Here is a 15,687-nt window from a genome sequence, read left to right on the forward strand (position 1 = left end):
AGAGAAGAGAAGAGAAGAGAAGAGAAGAGAAGAGAAGAGAAGAGAAGAGAAGAGAAGAGAAGAGAGAATAAAGAGGAGAAGGGAGGGAGGAAGGAAAGAAAGAAAAGAAAGAAAAGAAAGAAAAGAAAGAAAAGAAAGAAAAAGAAAGGAGAAATATAAAAAAGACAAACACCTACATGAGTACAGAGAGGAATCTGGTAAAAGCTCACACAAGTACAGCTATAAAATGAAATTTGCCTCCATCAGAGCAATCCCAGGCATCATCCATGGAAAAACAAATTGGCCACATTAAAACCTTGAAGTAATTGGCTGCTCATGGTGGTTTACCAAGTATTTTTTGAGATGATTGTCAAATGCAATTAACTGACATAAAAATCGTGCTATGAACTTCCTTCTCGCTGTATTATTTGGAAATGCGCTTGGTATTTATAAAGATGTAAAAAAAAATTGTTTATTAGGTGTTCTTAAGGTTAGGATAATTATATATGCACTAAATATAATGAGATGAAACTTCAGCAGCAGTGAAAAATACAGCAATAAGCTGAGCAGAAACTGAGCCCAGGCAGTCAGTGTGTATTTCTGTTAGAGCTGATGCTCAGTTCTCTTTTGTGCCCCCAGCTCATTTTTTTTCCTTCATATTTTAATGTTTTTATGGGAAAATCATTTTATGTGCTTATTTTGTGTGAAGGCTGAATATCTAAGCGAGATAAATTAATGTATCAAAAGATTTAGCTGCATTTCATATGTAAAACTTGGTTGTGCTTAGAGCCTAATACTTGCTCCCTCCCACTCACATTTTACATACAAATCACTACACTTCCTAAAACTGCTGTAGAGTTCTTCATTTGCAGCTCAAATCTGCAGCTGAGGTAGAAATAAAGTCTAGAGTTAAGGAAATCCACAGGAAAGTTCTGATTTCAGAGGAATTGAGGTCTAAAGTCTGTCACTGAAAGCAGATTCAGGCTGAGGTTTCTAAAGGGCTGCAGGTAGCTCTGGAATGGGACATTTGGTGTCCTGCGAGGGAATTTGGGGCAGGAATAGTCCGGCAGCAGGAAAAAACCAAGGGATTCCTGGAAGATGTGGGATGCTCCGAGTCCGAGTGGTAAATTCAGAGCCCTCAACAGCAGCAGAACTGAAATCCGGGGATTGCAGACCCTGGGTTGGGAGAGTCATGGAACTGTGGAGTCCCAGGAGGGGCTGGGCTGGAAGGGACCTTAAAGTTCATCCAGTGCCACCCCTGCCATGGGCAAGGACACCTTCCAGGGGCTCCAAGCCCCGTCCAGCTTGGCCCTGGCCACTTCCTGGGACTCACCTGCCTGTGGTCACTTCTCCTGACCCCGTTGGGAATTGTCTTCCCCAAGATACCAGATTTTCCAGCCCTCTGTGCCAGCCAGGCAGGGAGGGAAGGGAGACTCCCCCTCCCAGCTCTGCTAACAAGGTGAGAGCAGCCTGACAGAGCAGATTAACTGTGACCCCTCTGTTAATTAGTGGTGATTCCTTCCTGCACGGAAAGAGCTCAGGGCAATCCCAGCTCTGTGGTGGGCAGCCCCTTGGCACTGAAAGGTTGTGCCCCGAAAATGCCACCCCCTGCCAGGTTAAACCAGAGCCCCTGGGGGTTTAACCCTGGGGACCTGCAGCAGAACAGCTCCAAAACCTAAGGTCAAACCTGCTTCTTCTTTGTTCTCCTCCTTCCTTGTGAGCATGGATTGCTCTGATCCCCTGGGATTTGCTCCTTTGTGGCAGCTGGAGGCAGCAGGACATGAGGAGCTGGAGAGCATCTGCCATGGAAACAGATGCTGGCCACCCTCTGCCTTGCTCAGCTGAACCATGGCCCTGGCAGGGCTGCAGCAGGGTCTGCCCAGAACGCTGCTTGGTGGAACAGCTGCCCCACTGCACATCTGGATCTCTCCTGCACACTGAGATCCCATTACGATTCCCCAAACAGGGAATGGCTGCCCTGCTGCACACCTGGATCACTCCCAGATGCTGAGATCCTGCTGTGATTCCCAAGACCTTTGGGAAACCAGCTGGGTTGGTGCACTTGGCTCTGCTTTTCCAAAGGCCCAGCCAGTGCAGGAAGGGGAAAGGGAACTTGGCTTTCCTTCCTTCTCCGTGAGGAGCTCTCCTGCAGAGCCCCGGGCTCGGGGTCTGCACAGCTGGGTGTGGGAATCCTCTGCTGCTCAGGCCCAGCACGGAGGGAGCTTGGAGACTCAGGGAATTACAGGTGAAGGCTGTGAAGACACCAGCCCACAGCAGCTGAGCTCTGATCCTGACAGGAATTCCAGGTTTCCAGCTCACCCTGCACACCCACGGAGTGCATCCCTGTGGGGTGAGACCCTAGGGAGCTGCTCCAGGCACAAGAGGGATTTTTGGCTGCATGTCACCCACAGCCACTGCCCTGCTGGCTCAGGCTGGAATCCTGGTAACCTTCAGCTGCTCTTTTACTGCACTTAAGGGTGAACTGAGCCCAGGCCCCTCACTCTGCCTCCTTCAGAGGCTGTCACAGCACGGGGGGTGCCAGGGACAGGCTGAGGGACCAGCTGGTGAACACAGTGCTCCTGTCCACCTCCAAATCTGCATAACCACACAGCAAATGCACCCCATGCCCCAGCTGGGGAAGGAATTAAATTAAACCTTGGTCACAGTTTCAGCAGTAATTCTGAATCCTGCAAGTTCTTCTGATGTCTTACTTGAAAAGTCCAAATATCGTTTCAGACTCGCCAAGCAATGGCTCACCAGCAGCAGCACACACGAGGGGAAGGAACAAAAGCACCCATGGCCATATGGAGAACTCAGGGAGAAGATGAACCTCTGAATCACACAGTTATTTGTAGTCAGCTCATCCAAGCCACTCGGAACAACCAAATTATTAAGACACAGGAAGCACAAGGAATCCAAGATCATGAGTGTATCTGCCTTTGTGTTTTTGTCTCTTAAGTACATGAAAAAGCAAAGCATCTGTTAAGAGCAGAGGGAAATTTAATTGTCTTAGCACATTCCCTGGAGTTCTTGGATGCAATGGGACCCTGATGCTGGGGCTCCATTAAAGCTCCTGGGCAGACACAGGTTAAGGGCGCTCTCCTGGGGCAGCTCAGAGCCCAGCAGGGGCTGGATTTTAAGAAGGAGTAGCAAGACCAAAGAGAAGAAAACACAATTTCAGCCCTATTTCTCTGTTTTCTTCTTTTTTTTTCCTCAGGAAGGTGAAGAAGTAAACAGAACAAGGAGTCTGAGGAGCACTGGAGGCTGTCAGTTCAGGCTCAATAAATACTGCTGTGGCACTGGTGAGTTTAGAGCTGACACTGCTCCTCCTGGAGTTTTTGGAAGACAGAAAATGAAGCCCTAATAACACAGTCTTACCATGGAAGCAACTTGCAGGCTGAAGAGCTGCCTGCCTCCGCTGGGAAGGAGAAACCCCGAAGGTTTTGGGTGATCTTTCCAAGGGCAATTGTTCTCCCACCCTCCTTAGCAACAGGGAGATCTCTACACATGAACACAACTCACAATAAATCAGCTCCAGAATAGTCAGGATGAGGTTTCAGAATTCAAAACAAACGCCAGGACAAAAAGAGTAACAAATACAGAGACCCAGCACTGCCAGAAGCGTTTGAGATGAGATTTACTGAGTGCTTCCAGCAGGAGGAAGGTCCCAGCTGCCAACGCTGGAGGAATGGATCCCATTCCAAAGGCAAAGGGTGCAGGGAGGGACACGGACAGGACCAAGACAAGGCAGCAGCAGAAGAGGGAAGAAAGCAGAGGGGACCTGAGGGATCAATCAGAAATTGGTCTGATTGCACAGAGACTGGGAACAGGGTTTGGGTGGCAGGGACTGGCCTGGGGGTGGATGGAGCCAGGAGCTGCTGGGGTTTGACTGGTCTGTGGTGGCTCCCAGGGAGGGGAGACACAGCCCAGGCTCCAGTGCTGCTCAGGGAAACCCAAAGGAGGGGACAGAAGGGCTGGGGGACAGGGCTGAGCAGAGAGAGGCAGGTTCTGGCCATGGAGGGAGTGAAGAAACCTCTCCAGGCTGGGGTGAGGTGGAGGAAACGAAGTGGGAAACAGAGGAGTATCTTGGAATTAGACACGAGGCTGATCAGCACACCTAGAAAAGACTGGGCCATATTTCCCTGGGCACACCACTGAAAATATGGTCCTGTGTTTAATGTTGATGGGAACCATCAGCCATGCAGCATCACCAGAGGAATATTTCCATTAACATCAAGCACACTTTGGTGCCAGTAAACGTTACTGGCTGGCAGAGGAAAGTTACAACGTGTGTAATTTTGCTCTTTGCTTTCTCTTACCATGTGTAGGTGTCTGGGTGGCACTGTTTAGTATCAGGTGATTATAATTTTGTTCTTGGTCATCTGAAATTCACAGAAAAAAGAAAAAAAATCCCTTTAAGAACCAGCTTAGCACCGCCACTGATCTGCAGATGATAATTACAGCTCACAGTATCGCAGGAAATCTCAGCATGATTAAAGGAAGGAGAAGGAAATGCTTAAGAAAGCAGAAGATTCTGTTATGCAGTTCACTTAAAATTCCAGATGCAAGGAGAACACGATAATGGGAATCTGCTCCCCTTCTGCTGAGCCTGCAGATGAGGGTTCTCTGCAAAGGTGAGAAACACGTCCAGGCAGGAGCACACCCAGCTGTGCCCACAGGGGTGGGCTGTTCCTGAGGCCCCCATCCCACAGCTCCAGCTCCATCGAGCACAGAGCTTTGGAGCTCTGGAGGTTTTCAGGATGTGAGCCCCAACCACCCAAGCCCAGCCTGGGCCACTGTGAGCACAAGCACAAGCAGCACGTCCTGTGTGAGTGCAGAGAGCAGCCAAAGGTGTGGCCTCGGGGAGTTTAACAGCTGCACAGGGGCTGTGGGTCCCTGCCCAGGAAGGGGCAATCCTGTGAGACTGAGGCACCCCGTGCAGGGGAAACAATCCATGGCAGAGTCACTGCTGGAACTGGGGCTGGGAACGGCCCTTGGCGGTGGGAAACAACTCTGTCTCCTTCTCACTGCAATAAAAGGATCAGATAAGGGGCTCCTGATAAACCTCCACGAGCTTTAGTTTCCACACCTACTCCAGTAAGGAATGAGCTCTTTGTCCAGACCTTTCCATCATGGATGGAGCTGTAGCAGTGTAGGATGAGAGGAGATCTCTAGGAATCTTTCATGTCCTGCTCTCCTGGTGCAGGGGGTTAGTCCAGTGCGTCCTGTACTATTCCCAAACCTTTCATGGATATCTCACTTTCTCCCCCGAAGATCTGTGTCACTGGGCCTTTCTTTCTGCTTTTCAGAGCAGTTCCTTCTCTCCTGTCTTCCAGGGATGTGGAGAGAATCCCCCTTATTTCTGCCACAGCTCTTCATGACCACAGTTAGCATGTGCTCCTTCATCCTTCATGCTAACACCATTCCTTTCCTGTTTCCCTATAAAACTGGCTTTCCCTTGGACCCCTGTCATTCCAGCACCCTCTGCTCCCACTGACCCAGATCCTTCTCAAGTCTGGGATGTGTTTCTAACCAGGACAGAGTGGAATGCCTGGATTGTCCCAAGTCAGCTTCTCTTGTTCACACAAACTTGAAATACTTCTCTTTTCCTGGTTCGTGTAAAGTTTATGATCCTTTGTGATTCCTTATTACTTTTCCAAGGAACTCTCCAATTGTTCTCCAACACAGACAAGGCTTTTTAGTATTCCTGCTTCAGCCTGAGGCATCTCATTTTTCTCCATTTAATCAATTTATTTTCAGGCTATTTATCCAATTTGTCAAGAACATTTTAAATTCTAATCCTGTTCTCTAATAGACTTACAGTCATGCAAGCTTCATATCACCTGCAAATTTAATAAGCAAATTCTTTTTCCACCAGGAACAAAGAGACCAAATCCAGAACCACATCAGCCCATCCTTCCCCTGATATTTGATCCCTGAATGGTCACTCAGCCCTCGTGGCCTCTACCCCAGACAGGTTCATTAACAACCCACTTCTCTAATTAATCTCACATTGCTTTGCTAGAAACTGCTGGAAATCTTGCTAAGGTCATGATCCTTAATACGAATTATTCCTCCCTGGCCATAAAACACAGCAAAAAAAAGAAAAAAAGGTTAAGTTGCCATGATTTGTTTCTGTGTGTTGGCTGCTCATTTATCTCGGTGGGAGCTGCTCTCCCTCACTGTGGCGAGTGTCTGGGTGCAACCAGGAATAAAATCAGAGTTTATTTAGGCATCTTCACCTGCTTCCTGCTCCATCCAGAATCCAGGCACTCGGTGTACCCCGGGCAGATGGGAAAATGAAAGGGTTTTAGCTTGGCTGCCAGCACGCGATGAGCAAACCTTGAGAGAAGCCCAGGTCCACAGGGACACCTCAAGTGTCCTTGAATAAGTGGCCCACAGGCTTCCCAGCTGCTCGTCCCCGGTGCTGCCGGACGCCGTCCGTGCCCCGCTGGCCCCGCTCCCGCGGGCGCAGCCCGGGATGCTGGTGGCCTCCTTTGCCACAAGGGCGCATCGCTCCCTCATCTTCATCCCGTGCCCGGCACGAGTTCCAGCGGTTCTTTTACCCCCCGTTTATTCCCATATTAATACGTTATCGGATCTCTTTCTGAGGCTGCAAAGCAGGTAGTGAGTAACGAGCCTGTTTTATTTCTTGATGGCCTCTCCTTGACATTTGCAGCTGATAAGTTCATCGAGCATGACTAAATTGCTCCACAGACACTTCTGTCCTGCAAGCCTGGGAAAGATGAATTTCCCCCGGAGGTCTCCATCCTTCCACACACTTTTAGAGGAGCCTGTGGCTCCTGTGCCCGTCCCTCTGGGCTCCAGCCAGGCGTGGGCTGCAGTCACGCCAAGGAGAGCAAGGACTTCCAGCGTGGCTCCAGCAAAGCTCATTTACAGACCAAGCGGCAGAAAACACCCAAACCCCAAAGTCTGTGTGCGCTGTTCCTGCTGGTGCTGCAGGAGCTGCCAGGCGAGAGGGGACACAGAGATGGGGACACTCGAGGTGTGAAATGCCGGTGTTTGGAACAGGAACAGACACAGCCTGAACACAGCAACTGCTCCAGGAGGGAACCAGCAGAGGTTTCTCTCTCCTGCGAACACTCACGGGTCACTTATTCCCACAACCTCACTCCTGGGGGAAGTTGGGTCTTCACTGAGGACAGTTGCACCTGAATAGGAACCACCGTCTTCTGATTCTGAGCAACTTTTCATTTCACATCCAATTTCCTTTCCTTTTTCCTTTCCTTTTTCCTTTCCTTTTTCCTTTCCTTTTTCCTTTCCTTTTTCCCCTCTAAAAACCTCTGGTGTTTTGAGGCTCCTGCTGAAGCAATGGCATCCAACCCCGCCAGAACCCGAACTGTTGGCATTTTGATGCGTCTGAGCTAATCAAGCATCTGAATGCAGCGCTGGGCTTCATTTACCACTTCTGTAGCCCTTTGTAAACACTTTCTAAGCAATAAAACGCTTTAAAATGATGGCTGAGCCTTCCTACACCTCTTCAGGTTTAACAAGATAATGCTGTTAATTGTGAAGTGCCAGTTAGGCAGAAGCTTATCTATTGCTGAGACAAGGATCTGAGTTCAAAGCCATTTACCAGGAAACTCCATTAGGAGAAGAAAGGACCCACAGGGCTCTGAATTGCCAGACCACAATAGGAAATTTCTGAGCACAGCTGGAGGAGCGATCAGATAAAATAACCAGCAGAAAGAATGAGATGTTTCACTGGAAAAAAGGGAACCAGTGCTCCCACGCCTTTGCAAACAGGGGAAGGCACGCGCACGGAGGACACGTTCCTTTTCATTTACCATTTATTATTTTATTTCTTTTATTAAACTGTCTCTATCCACAAGTTTTCTCACTTTTAGCCTTCCAGTTCTCCACTGTATCCTGCTGGCGTCGTGGGGGTAAGTCCCCAGCTGGGGTTAAACCACAATCGCCACCTGAATTGTCTGCACCAAGGTGCAAAACCCTGAGGAACTGTTAAAGAATACTTTAAATAGCCCCCAAAGAGTTCCCATTGCACTTCCTGCTGAGAAATCCTCCTGAGACACAACCTTTTTTCACAGATTTAACCTTTCCTTTGGTACTTGGCTTCAGTCTTCTCCAGAGCCTATTTTTTTTTTTTCAGTCTCAAGAATTTCATATGGGAATACTACTAATAAAACTTTGATTTATTGTGTTCTGTAATGGGAAAAAAAAAAATCAAGTGTCAGAATATGAAAAGAAAATGCCATATTTTCCAGCCTGTCTTTCCTAATAAAATTCCTTATGAAAACTGCAAAGCAAGGATATTTTTAATATATGTCAACGGTATTACAGATATATCTGTAACTGTAACACAGATAGATGATCATTCTGATGGTCGTGCTGTACTTTGCATTCGTTTTAGAGAATTTATTAAAGTACTGGAAGCTGCTCTGAAATCTGTAGTTAACAGGACAAAAGAAATGGCCTAAAGAGGAGCCATCAGCACCCAGAGCAATGGTGGAGTCGCCATTTCTGAAGGGATTTAAAAGATTTGGGGCCATGGGTTGGTGGTTCGACTATTTGATCTTAGAGGCCTTTTCCAATCGAGATGATTCCATGAAAAACACTTCTTTGCCTTCTGCCCCTCTGGTTTTTCCAACAGCCTCAGCATTTGCCCAGCCCCAGCTGAGATCTCCAGAGCATGGTGGAAGGAGCAGTTGTTGTGCTGATGACAAGAAACCTCCTTGATAATGAAGAGAAACCTCCTTCACTAATGAAGAGAAAATCCCTTCCCAGGGCTGATCTTACTCGAGGCTTTAGGAACGGAGGGAAATGCAGAGCCAGAAGGCAGGGAGGGAAGCAGCCCCAAACCTGCTGAGGAGAATGGAAATAACTTTGAGCACAAAGCTCCTCGTTCATCACCCACCGGCCTCCTCCGGCATTTTCCGTTCACAATTTGTATTCCAGAGGGGAAGCCTGGAGCAAACGTCCTTCAACTGCTCCAGGGAATGGTCAAGCAGAGCTGAGCAGGGAAGGGGAGCAAGCACCAACCCTTTTCCCCTGATTTTGGGCAGTGAAAGCGGCAAAGTGAAGCCCAGAACCCCTCCCGAGCCAGGTCTGCCCAGGCGGGGCTCAGAGGTGATGAGCACAGGAATATTTAGCCTAATAGATCGTTAAACCCCAGCTGCCTTTGGTGTACACGAGCCAATAGTTAATTACTTTGTACTTGTGTGCTGTGAATTTCCTGCTTGCAGAGTGTTTCCACACCTGCCCAGCACTCCCCCAGCACACAGACCCCCAAAAATGGACTGTGGCAAGACAAACCCAAGAGTTAAGCTGCAGGTAGAGTCAGCACATCAGTCACCAGAGGGCTTGGAAATACCAAAAGAAAGGTTGTCCCCAAACCCTCCGTTTGATATTCATCATGTCAGGTTTTTGTTCTACCATTCCAACCTATTTTTCAACTGTAATCCTGTGACTCATTCATTGAACAGGATGCTCAGGGAATAAGGCAGCTATTCAGGAGTTATTTTAATCCTCATTAAGCGGTGAATGGCCCTGTTCTTTAGTACCCCACGCCATCCAAATCCTGCACTGCTTATGGAACTGTTATTTTCCATGCAGGCTTTTCCTCTACACCCATCCAAGCCACACAAACAGCTCCCAGACTCTCCTGGCAGGCAGGCTGGGGGCTGGCCCTGAGGCCAGAACAGGTGTGCTCACACCTGCCAGGCTGTATTCCTTTTGAGGAACAGCCCTGGAAAACTCAGGTCAGATTTTTCATATCACACAGGGGATTTTTAATAGGATTTTGCAAGCACAAAATCAGCTGTTAATTAATCATGTCCTGTTTGTGGGGGAGGAAAGGCAGGTGGAACAGCTCCTGGTTTACCTGGGGGGAAAATAATGAAGGCAGGTGGAATCAGTGGCCACGCAATTAGAGGAGGGGGACTGGAAAGGCCCCCCCAGCCCAGTTCAACTTCAGGTTTGTCACTCTCCATCCCAGCCAAGGTAGCAAGGGCACAAGCTCCTGGTGAGGGGCAGCTGAAGGAACTGGGAGGGCTCAGGCTGGAGCAAAGGAGGCTCAGGGGGGACCTTGTGGCTCTGCACAAGTCCCTGACAGGAGGGGGCAGCCGGGAGGGTCGGGCTCTGCTGGCAGGGAACAGGGACAGGAGGAGAGGGAACGGCCTCAGGCTGGGCCAGGGGAGGCTCAGGGTGGATATTGGGGAATATTCCTTCACAGAAAGGGTGCTCAAGCACTGGAATGGGCTGCCCAAGGAAGTGGTGGAGTCCCCATCCCTGGAAGTGTTCAAAAACCATGTGGATGTGGTGCTTGAGGATGTGGTTCAGTGGTGAACGAGGTGGAGGGGCTGGGTTGGAATCTCGGGGGGTCTCAGAGGTCTTTTCTGACCTGAATGACTCCACGATTCCGTCCCTGTGGCAGCCCTGGAGCTCAGCACTTTGGAAAACCACGCTGGAGGTGCTGGAACTTTGGGGAGCAAGAAACCAAAGGGACTTTGAAAGGCTCTGATCAACTCAGGTTCCTCCAGGCCTGTCCCTGCCAGGGGTGCCCAGCACCCTCCCAGCGCTGTGGGTGCTCTGGGAGGTGCTGGCACGGCAAGGGCAGGCTGGAGGTTGGTGTTTCTCACACCTGGAGCTGCTGCAGGCTCTTCAGCAGGATCTGCCAAATCTCTGGATTTGGCTGCAGGAACTCCCCAGCAGTGCCGAGAGGGATGTCAGGGTCACCTGGACACCGCGCCAGTGCTTCCCCTGCCCCAATTCCTATCCTTCCCTTGGTGCCTCGTGCTTCTGCTACAAGCCCTGAGCCTTCCCTGCTCTGTCCCAGCAGTGCTCAAGGCAGGGATTTTACTTGCAAAATATCCATCGAGTGCCTAAAGGGCGTGTGAGTGAACATTGCACAGGAGACTTCAGCTCAGTCTTCTGCTGCTTTTTGACCCCTCTTTTTTCCAGCTTGGGTTGTGTTTGTTCCTTATTTTAAGGCTATGGGAGATGAAGGCTTAAATGAAATCTAAGAAATCAAGTAGGAGGTGAATCACAGGATCAAGGGAGTACCCTGAGCTGGAAGGGACCCACAGAGATCAACCCCTGGCCCTGCCCAGACACCCCAACAACCCCACCCTGGGCATCCCTGGCAGCGCTGTCCAAGTGCTCCCGGAGCTCTGGCAGCCTCGGGGCGGTGCCCATTCCCTGGGGAGCCTGGGCAGTGCCCAGCAGCCTCTGGGGAAGAACCTTTCCCTGATCTCCAACCCAACCCTGCCCTGACACATCTTCACCACGTGCAGCTGCAGGTGGAGAACACTTGGCTGCAGTGGGCCCTGAAGTTCTGGAGGTCATGGCTGAGAAAAAGAAAGAAAAAACTAAAAAATCAGCAAGGCCCACTGAGCTGCGAGGTGGAAAATAATCCTTCTCCCTCAAATATCTGAGTAAAAATGGGAGCGTGAGGAGGATGTTCTCGTACAACAGGGCGTGGGGTTCACTCACAAAAATCTGTCTCCTGCATTGAAAGGCTGCACAAATCACACACTCATTCACAGTGGATTCTCCTCCTCCCACACAGCCCTCGTATCCACGATGGAACATGGAAACCAGGCCCACTCACGAGCTCCCTACACACCAGCATATGGCTCCCTCCCAGCACATCCCTGCAGCTCCTCACTGCCAAAGAAAACTGCAGGGGAGAGCTTGGCGTGAGGAAAATGCAACTCCTGTTTCCAAGCCACTACAGCAAAAAAGGGCACTTGCAGAAAAACAAAGCCACGAGAACAATATTTCCCAATCTTGGCTTTAAAATGATATTTTTAAAAACAGCAGCACCATGGTGAAGATAAAGGTCACAGAGAGCTCCAAATCTCTCTCTCCAAGGAAGCTGATGCCTTCTGGAGTGTCTGGCTTGAAGAAGAAATGGTTTTTCCTCCTCACGGACAGTGGAGTGTGAATTCTGTCACAAGGTTAACTTTAAGCTTTTCCTGCTCTTCCCAGAGCCTGGCTGGCTCAGCAGCAGGAGGCTCTGGAGAAGAGACACCTCCTTCCTGGGGATGCCCCCAGCAATGCCTCTGCTCCAGAGAGCAGCAACCACGGTGCCCCTCAGCCAGAGGGGAATGTCTGAACTCACCTGGAGCTGGAGTTCAGCATTTTCCATAACATTTCCTGCTTTATTTGCTCTGATTTTCATTGTTTTCAGCTAACCCCTTGCTGCCCTTTCTCACATGTTCCAGAATAAAGCAGGAGAAAAAAGTGGAGAAAGGGCCAGGAGAAGTCCAGATGAAGAGAAAGAACAAGGACTTTCAGTCTGGGAGAGAAAGTTCTGTGAAGCCCAGGGCACAAAGGTGGCTGGTGTTGACCATGAGTGCCTGGGATCCCCTGTGTGTCTGAGAACTTCGCCCTGCCTCGGAAACACAAAGTAATTGGATAAATATGGACTGGTTTCATCAGGAATCCAACAGCTGAGCAGGCTGCATGACTAACATCAGCCAGCACTGCACAACAGCAGCTGGGGGAGCAGCCCTGGATGGCAACCTTTGGAAACAGGTCCAGAATGTGCAGCTCACGGGGAAAATATATGGCCAGGAGAGAACAAAATGTGTCCTTTAAAGGGCATTTCTGGAGATGGAGTTGATTTGAGAAGGTATAAATAGTCTGGGTTGCTAAAGCAGGATTAGTTAAATGCAATCTTTGGTGGAACACAGCCAGCTCTTGCACATTCCGAGCGCAGAGATAATTATGCAAATACCTTTGGAAGTAACACGGTCCCTTTTAACCCCATGGTATTGGCAGGAAGGAGAAGGGAAGGGAACACAAAGTCCTCCTCTTGTTTTTTCCTCTTCCATGAAGTATAAAGAGAAAAAGTTGAGGATGAAATCGCTGTCAGAAGGGCTCTCCAGTGGGCCCAGGGGTGCTGGACCTCAGATCCACTTGGAGAGCAGAAGTCCAAGCCCTGGTCACAGCTTTCGCTTAGGAAACACCAGGGCCTGGCTGTCCCATCTCACTCTTGAGACTGAAAAGAAACAGGAATCAGCAGAGAGCCAAAGCCCTTGCCTGCTACACTCCAAGCATAATCACAGGAAAAATAATCTTAGTTTGTTTCCCATGGAACCAAATGGCTTTGGACCAGTCCTTGTCCTGTCACCAGGTCCTTGCAGGAGGATGCAGAGACTCTGGAGAGGAGGGTGGGTCCCAGCTTGCCCAGAACCCAGCAGGGCTTTCCCAGCCTCAGGAGTGATAAATGTGTGGCGTTATAAGCAACACGACGATGCAGATAAATAGACTGAAGTCCTTAACTGGTTTTAAATCATTCTGAAGCCACAGAAATCCACTTGCTCCTCATCTGTCACCAAGGCATGGCCAGCCTGGAGGTATCTGGGCAGAGAAGCAAAGATCTCTTTATGTGACACAGCAACAAGTGGCTGTGAGGGGCCAGGAACAAGGATGTGTCTGTTGTGATGGTGTGAAACCCATTGCACCCTTCTGCTGGTTCCCGTGTCTGTTGTGATGGTGTGAAACCCATCCCACCCTTCTGCTGGTTCCCAGCGTTTCCTTTTCCCTGGATGGAGGCTCGTTTGCATGCCCCTCAACTGCTAACCATGGCTCTGGGCCAGTGCTTTCAGGACGATTAAGATCCAGATGCAATCTAACACTGATCAGAATCTTATCTTTAAGCATATAAAGAAGTCACCAGCACTAATCAAGCCCTTAAAATGAGCCATGGCCGTAAGTTTCTTTATCAAGGTACAAAGAAAGTGGCTCCGCGTTAGGGAAGAACGGGAGAGCTCTAGTTAAATCCTAATCCTATCAGCAATTAAGCAGATGGTTAACTTTAAGCATCTGCTTAAGTCTAACTGAAGTCACATTCAAGAGAGGCTTTCAAAATAGCGATTCTATAGAAAGATCTGTGTGTGACAGTGTCAAAATCTTGCTTTTTACTAAGAATTTCCTCTCCTGTTCTGGCACTGCTTCAATTCCAGCAACAGGGAGAAGGTGGCACAGACTCTTTGAAGGAGATGAGGACAGATCATGGAATCCTGGAGTGGTTTGGGTTGGAAGGGATCACAAAGCCCACCCAGTGCCACCCCCGCCATGGCAGGGCCACCTCCCACTGTCCCAGGCTGCTCCAAGCCCCAATGTCCAGCCTGGCCTTGGGCACTGCCAGGGATCCAGGGGCAGCCCCAGCTGCTCTGGGCACCCTGTGCCAGGGCCTGGCACCCTCACAGGGAACAATTCCTTCCCAATATCCCATCCAGCCCTGCCCTCTGGCAGTGGGAAGCCATTCCCTGTGTCCTGTCCCTCCAGCCCTTGTCCAAAGTCTCTCCCCATCTTTTATGAAGCCCTTTTCAGGTACTGGGAGGCCACAACGTGGCCATCCCAGAGTCTTTTCATCTCCAGGCTGCACAATCCCAATTTTCTCAGCTTTCCTAATGCTGACCACCAGCATGTTCCTGGTATGAAGCACAGATCCTTGGAGAATATATACATTCATATTATTTTTTAAATAAATATTTAATTATAAAACCCTTTTCCATATGTTGTGATCAGAAATTTTCTGTTTGGCCAACTCCAAACTGGCTGAAATTACAAACAATTTTTTTTTTTTTAATAATTTTAATTTTTTATGTTTGTAAGCCTCAGAGCTACTCAGATATTGGGAATATTGGATTACTGCTAAAGAGAAAAAATACAGTTTAAAGTCCAGCTTTTCCAGGAAAGCTGCCTTGATTCCAGTGTCCCAAACTGCTTGGCACAGCCAACATCGCTGGATAATGAGTCTGTCTCTAGTGACAATAAGTTACAGTATTTATCATTATTTAGGTTTTCTCAAACAGGCCTTATTTGGGAAAATTCTGTAAAAACCACTGAAATAACACCTTTAAAACCAGCAGTAGTGCTTGTGGCATCCTGGTATCCCTTTCCATGGAAAATGAGCATCCCCTGGAGAGCTGCCTGGATGTCCAGTTGTCCCAGGTTTAAAGGTGAAGCAGTTCAGCATAAATCTTTCAAGCCCCAGGTTCTGGAATCCTTTGATTATGTGGGAATTTAATTGATCTTTAATTAACGGAGATCACTGCCTCTCTTTGTGCAGAGACAGCTCTTGGCAGCTCCAAGGCCCTCAAGGCAGAAGGCAAACAAAAGACATCAACATTTATTTATTTTGAACCTGTGGGTTTGGGTTCAACCTCAGGGTTTTTTTCAGACGTCATTTTGGTTTCTTTACCACGTGTTGGGGTTGAAACCCCCCTGATAACTCATGGAATATTTACTGCCCTGCATGGAAAGGATCGGGCAGAGGCCAGGATTTACAGCAGAGTGAGCTCTCTCCTGTAGGCAAAGCAATTCCCGTTTATTTACTCACTCCCTGCCTTCCATGGGAATAGTTTCGTTGGCAGATTTGATCCTCAGCTCCGCTTGCTGGAACACAAATTTTATTGGGTTTTATCAGGGTTTATTTCATTTTATTTCTGCACCAAACTCACCAAGGCCAAGTGAAGCAGCTCTATGGTCAGATTCAGCGGGTGCCAGGCGTGATGGCACTGGGGGAGAAGGTTCTGCTCCCTCCTCAGCCCTCAGGGAAATGATTCTCATTCCTCCCTTGTGCCTGTTTTTATCAGATCTTGCAGGAAATTCTCTCTGCTTTTTCATTTGTCTGGTTTTGTCATCGAGTTTCAGCCAGATCGGCTTCCTGATCGCACTTTTGTACAAAGGTGGGAGGCAGGGTGAGGGGATGGG

General features: G+C 49.0%; 1 protein-coding gene across 1 annotated transcript in view; it reads right to left on the reverse strand.

Moving 5' to 3' along the window:
• The window catches only part of SHISA6 (shisa family member 6), a gene marked incomplete at its 5' end in the record, with an annotated part of 180,334 nt that overhangs the window by 19,952 nt on the left and 144,695 nt on the right, over positions 1-15,687 (reverse strand). The window contains one exon of the mRNA XM_042022086.1: positions 4,299-4,361. Coding sequence (XP_041878020.1) covers positions 4,299-4,361 — 63 coding nt within the window. The remainder of the gene's footprint in view (positions 1-4,298; positions 4,362-15,687) is intronic.

The sequence above is a fragment of the Corvus kubaryi genome, unplaced genomic scaffold, assembly GCF_017639235.1.
Source record: "Corvus kubaryi isolate FWS band 111438036 unplaced genomic scaffold, C.kubaryi_AGA036_p1.0 37187, whole genome shotgun sequence".
NCBI lineage: Eukaryota > Metazoa > Chordata > Aves > Passeriformes > Corvidae > Corvus > Corvus kubaryi.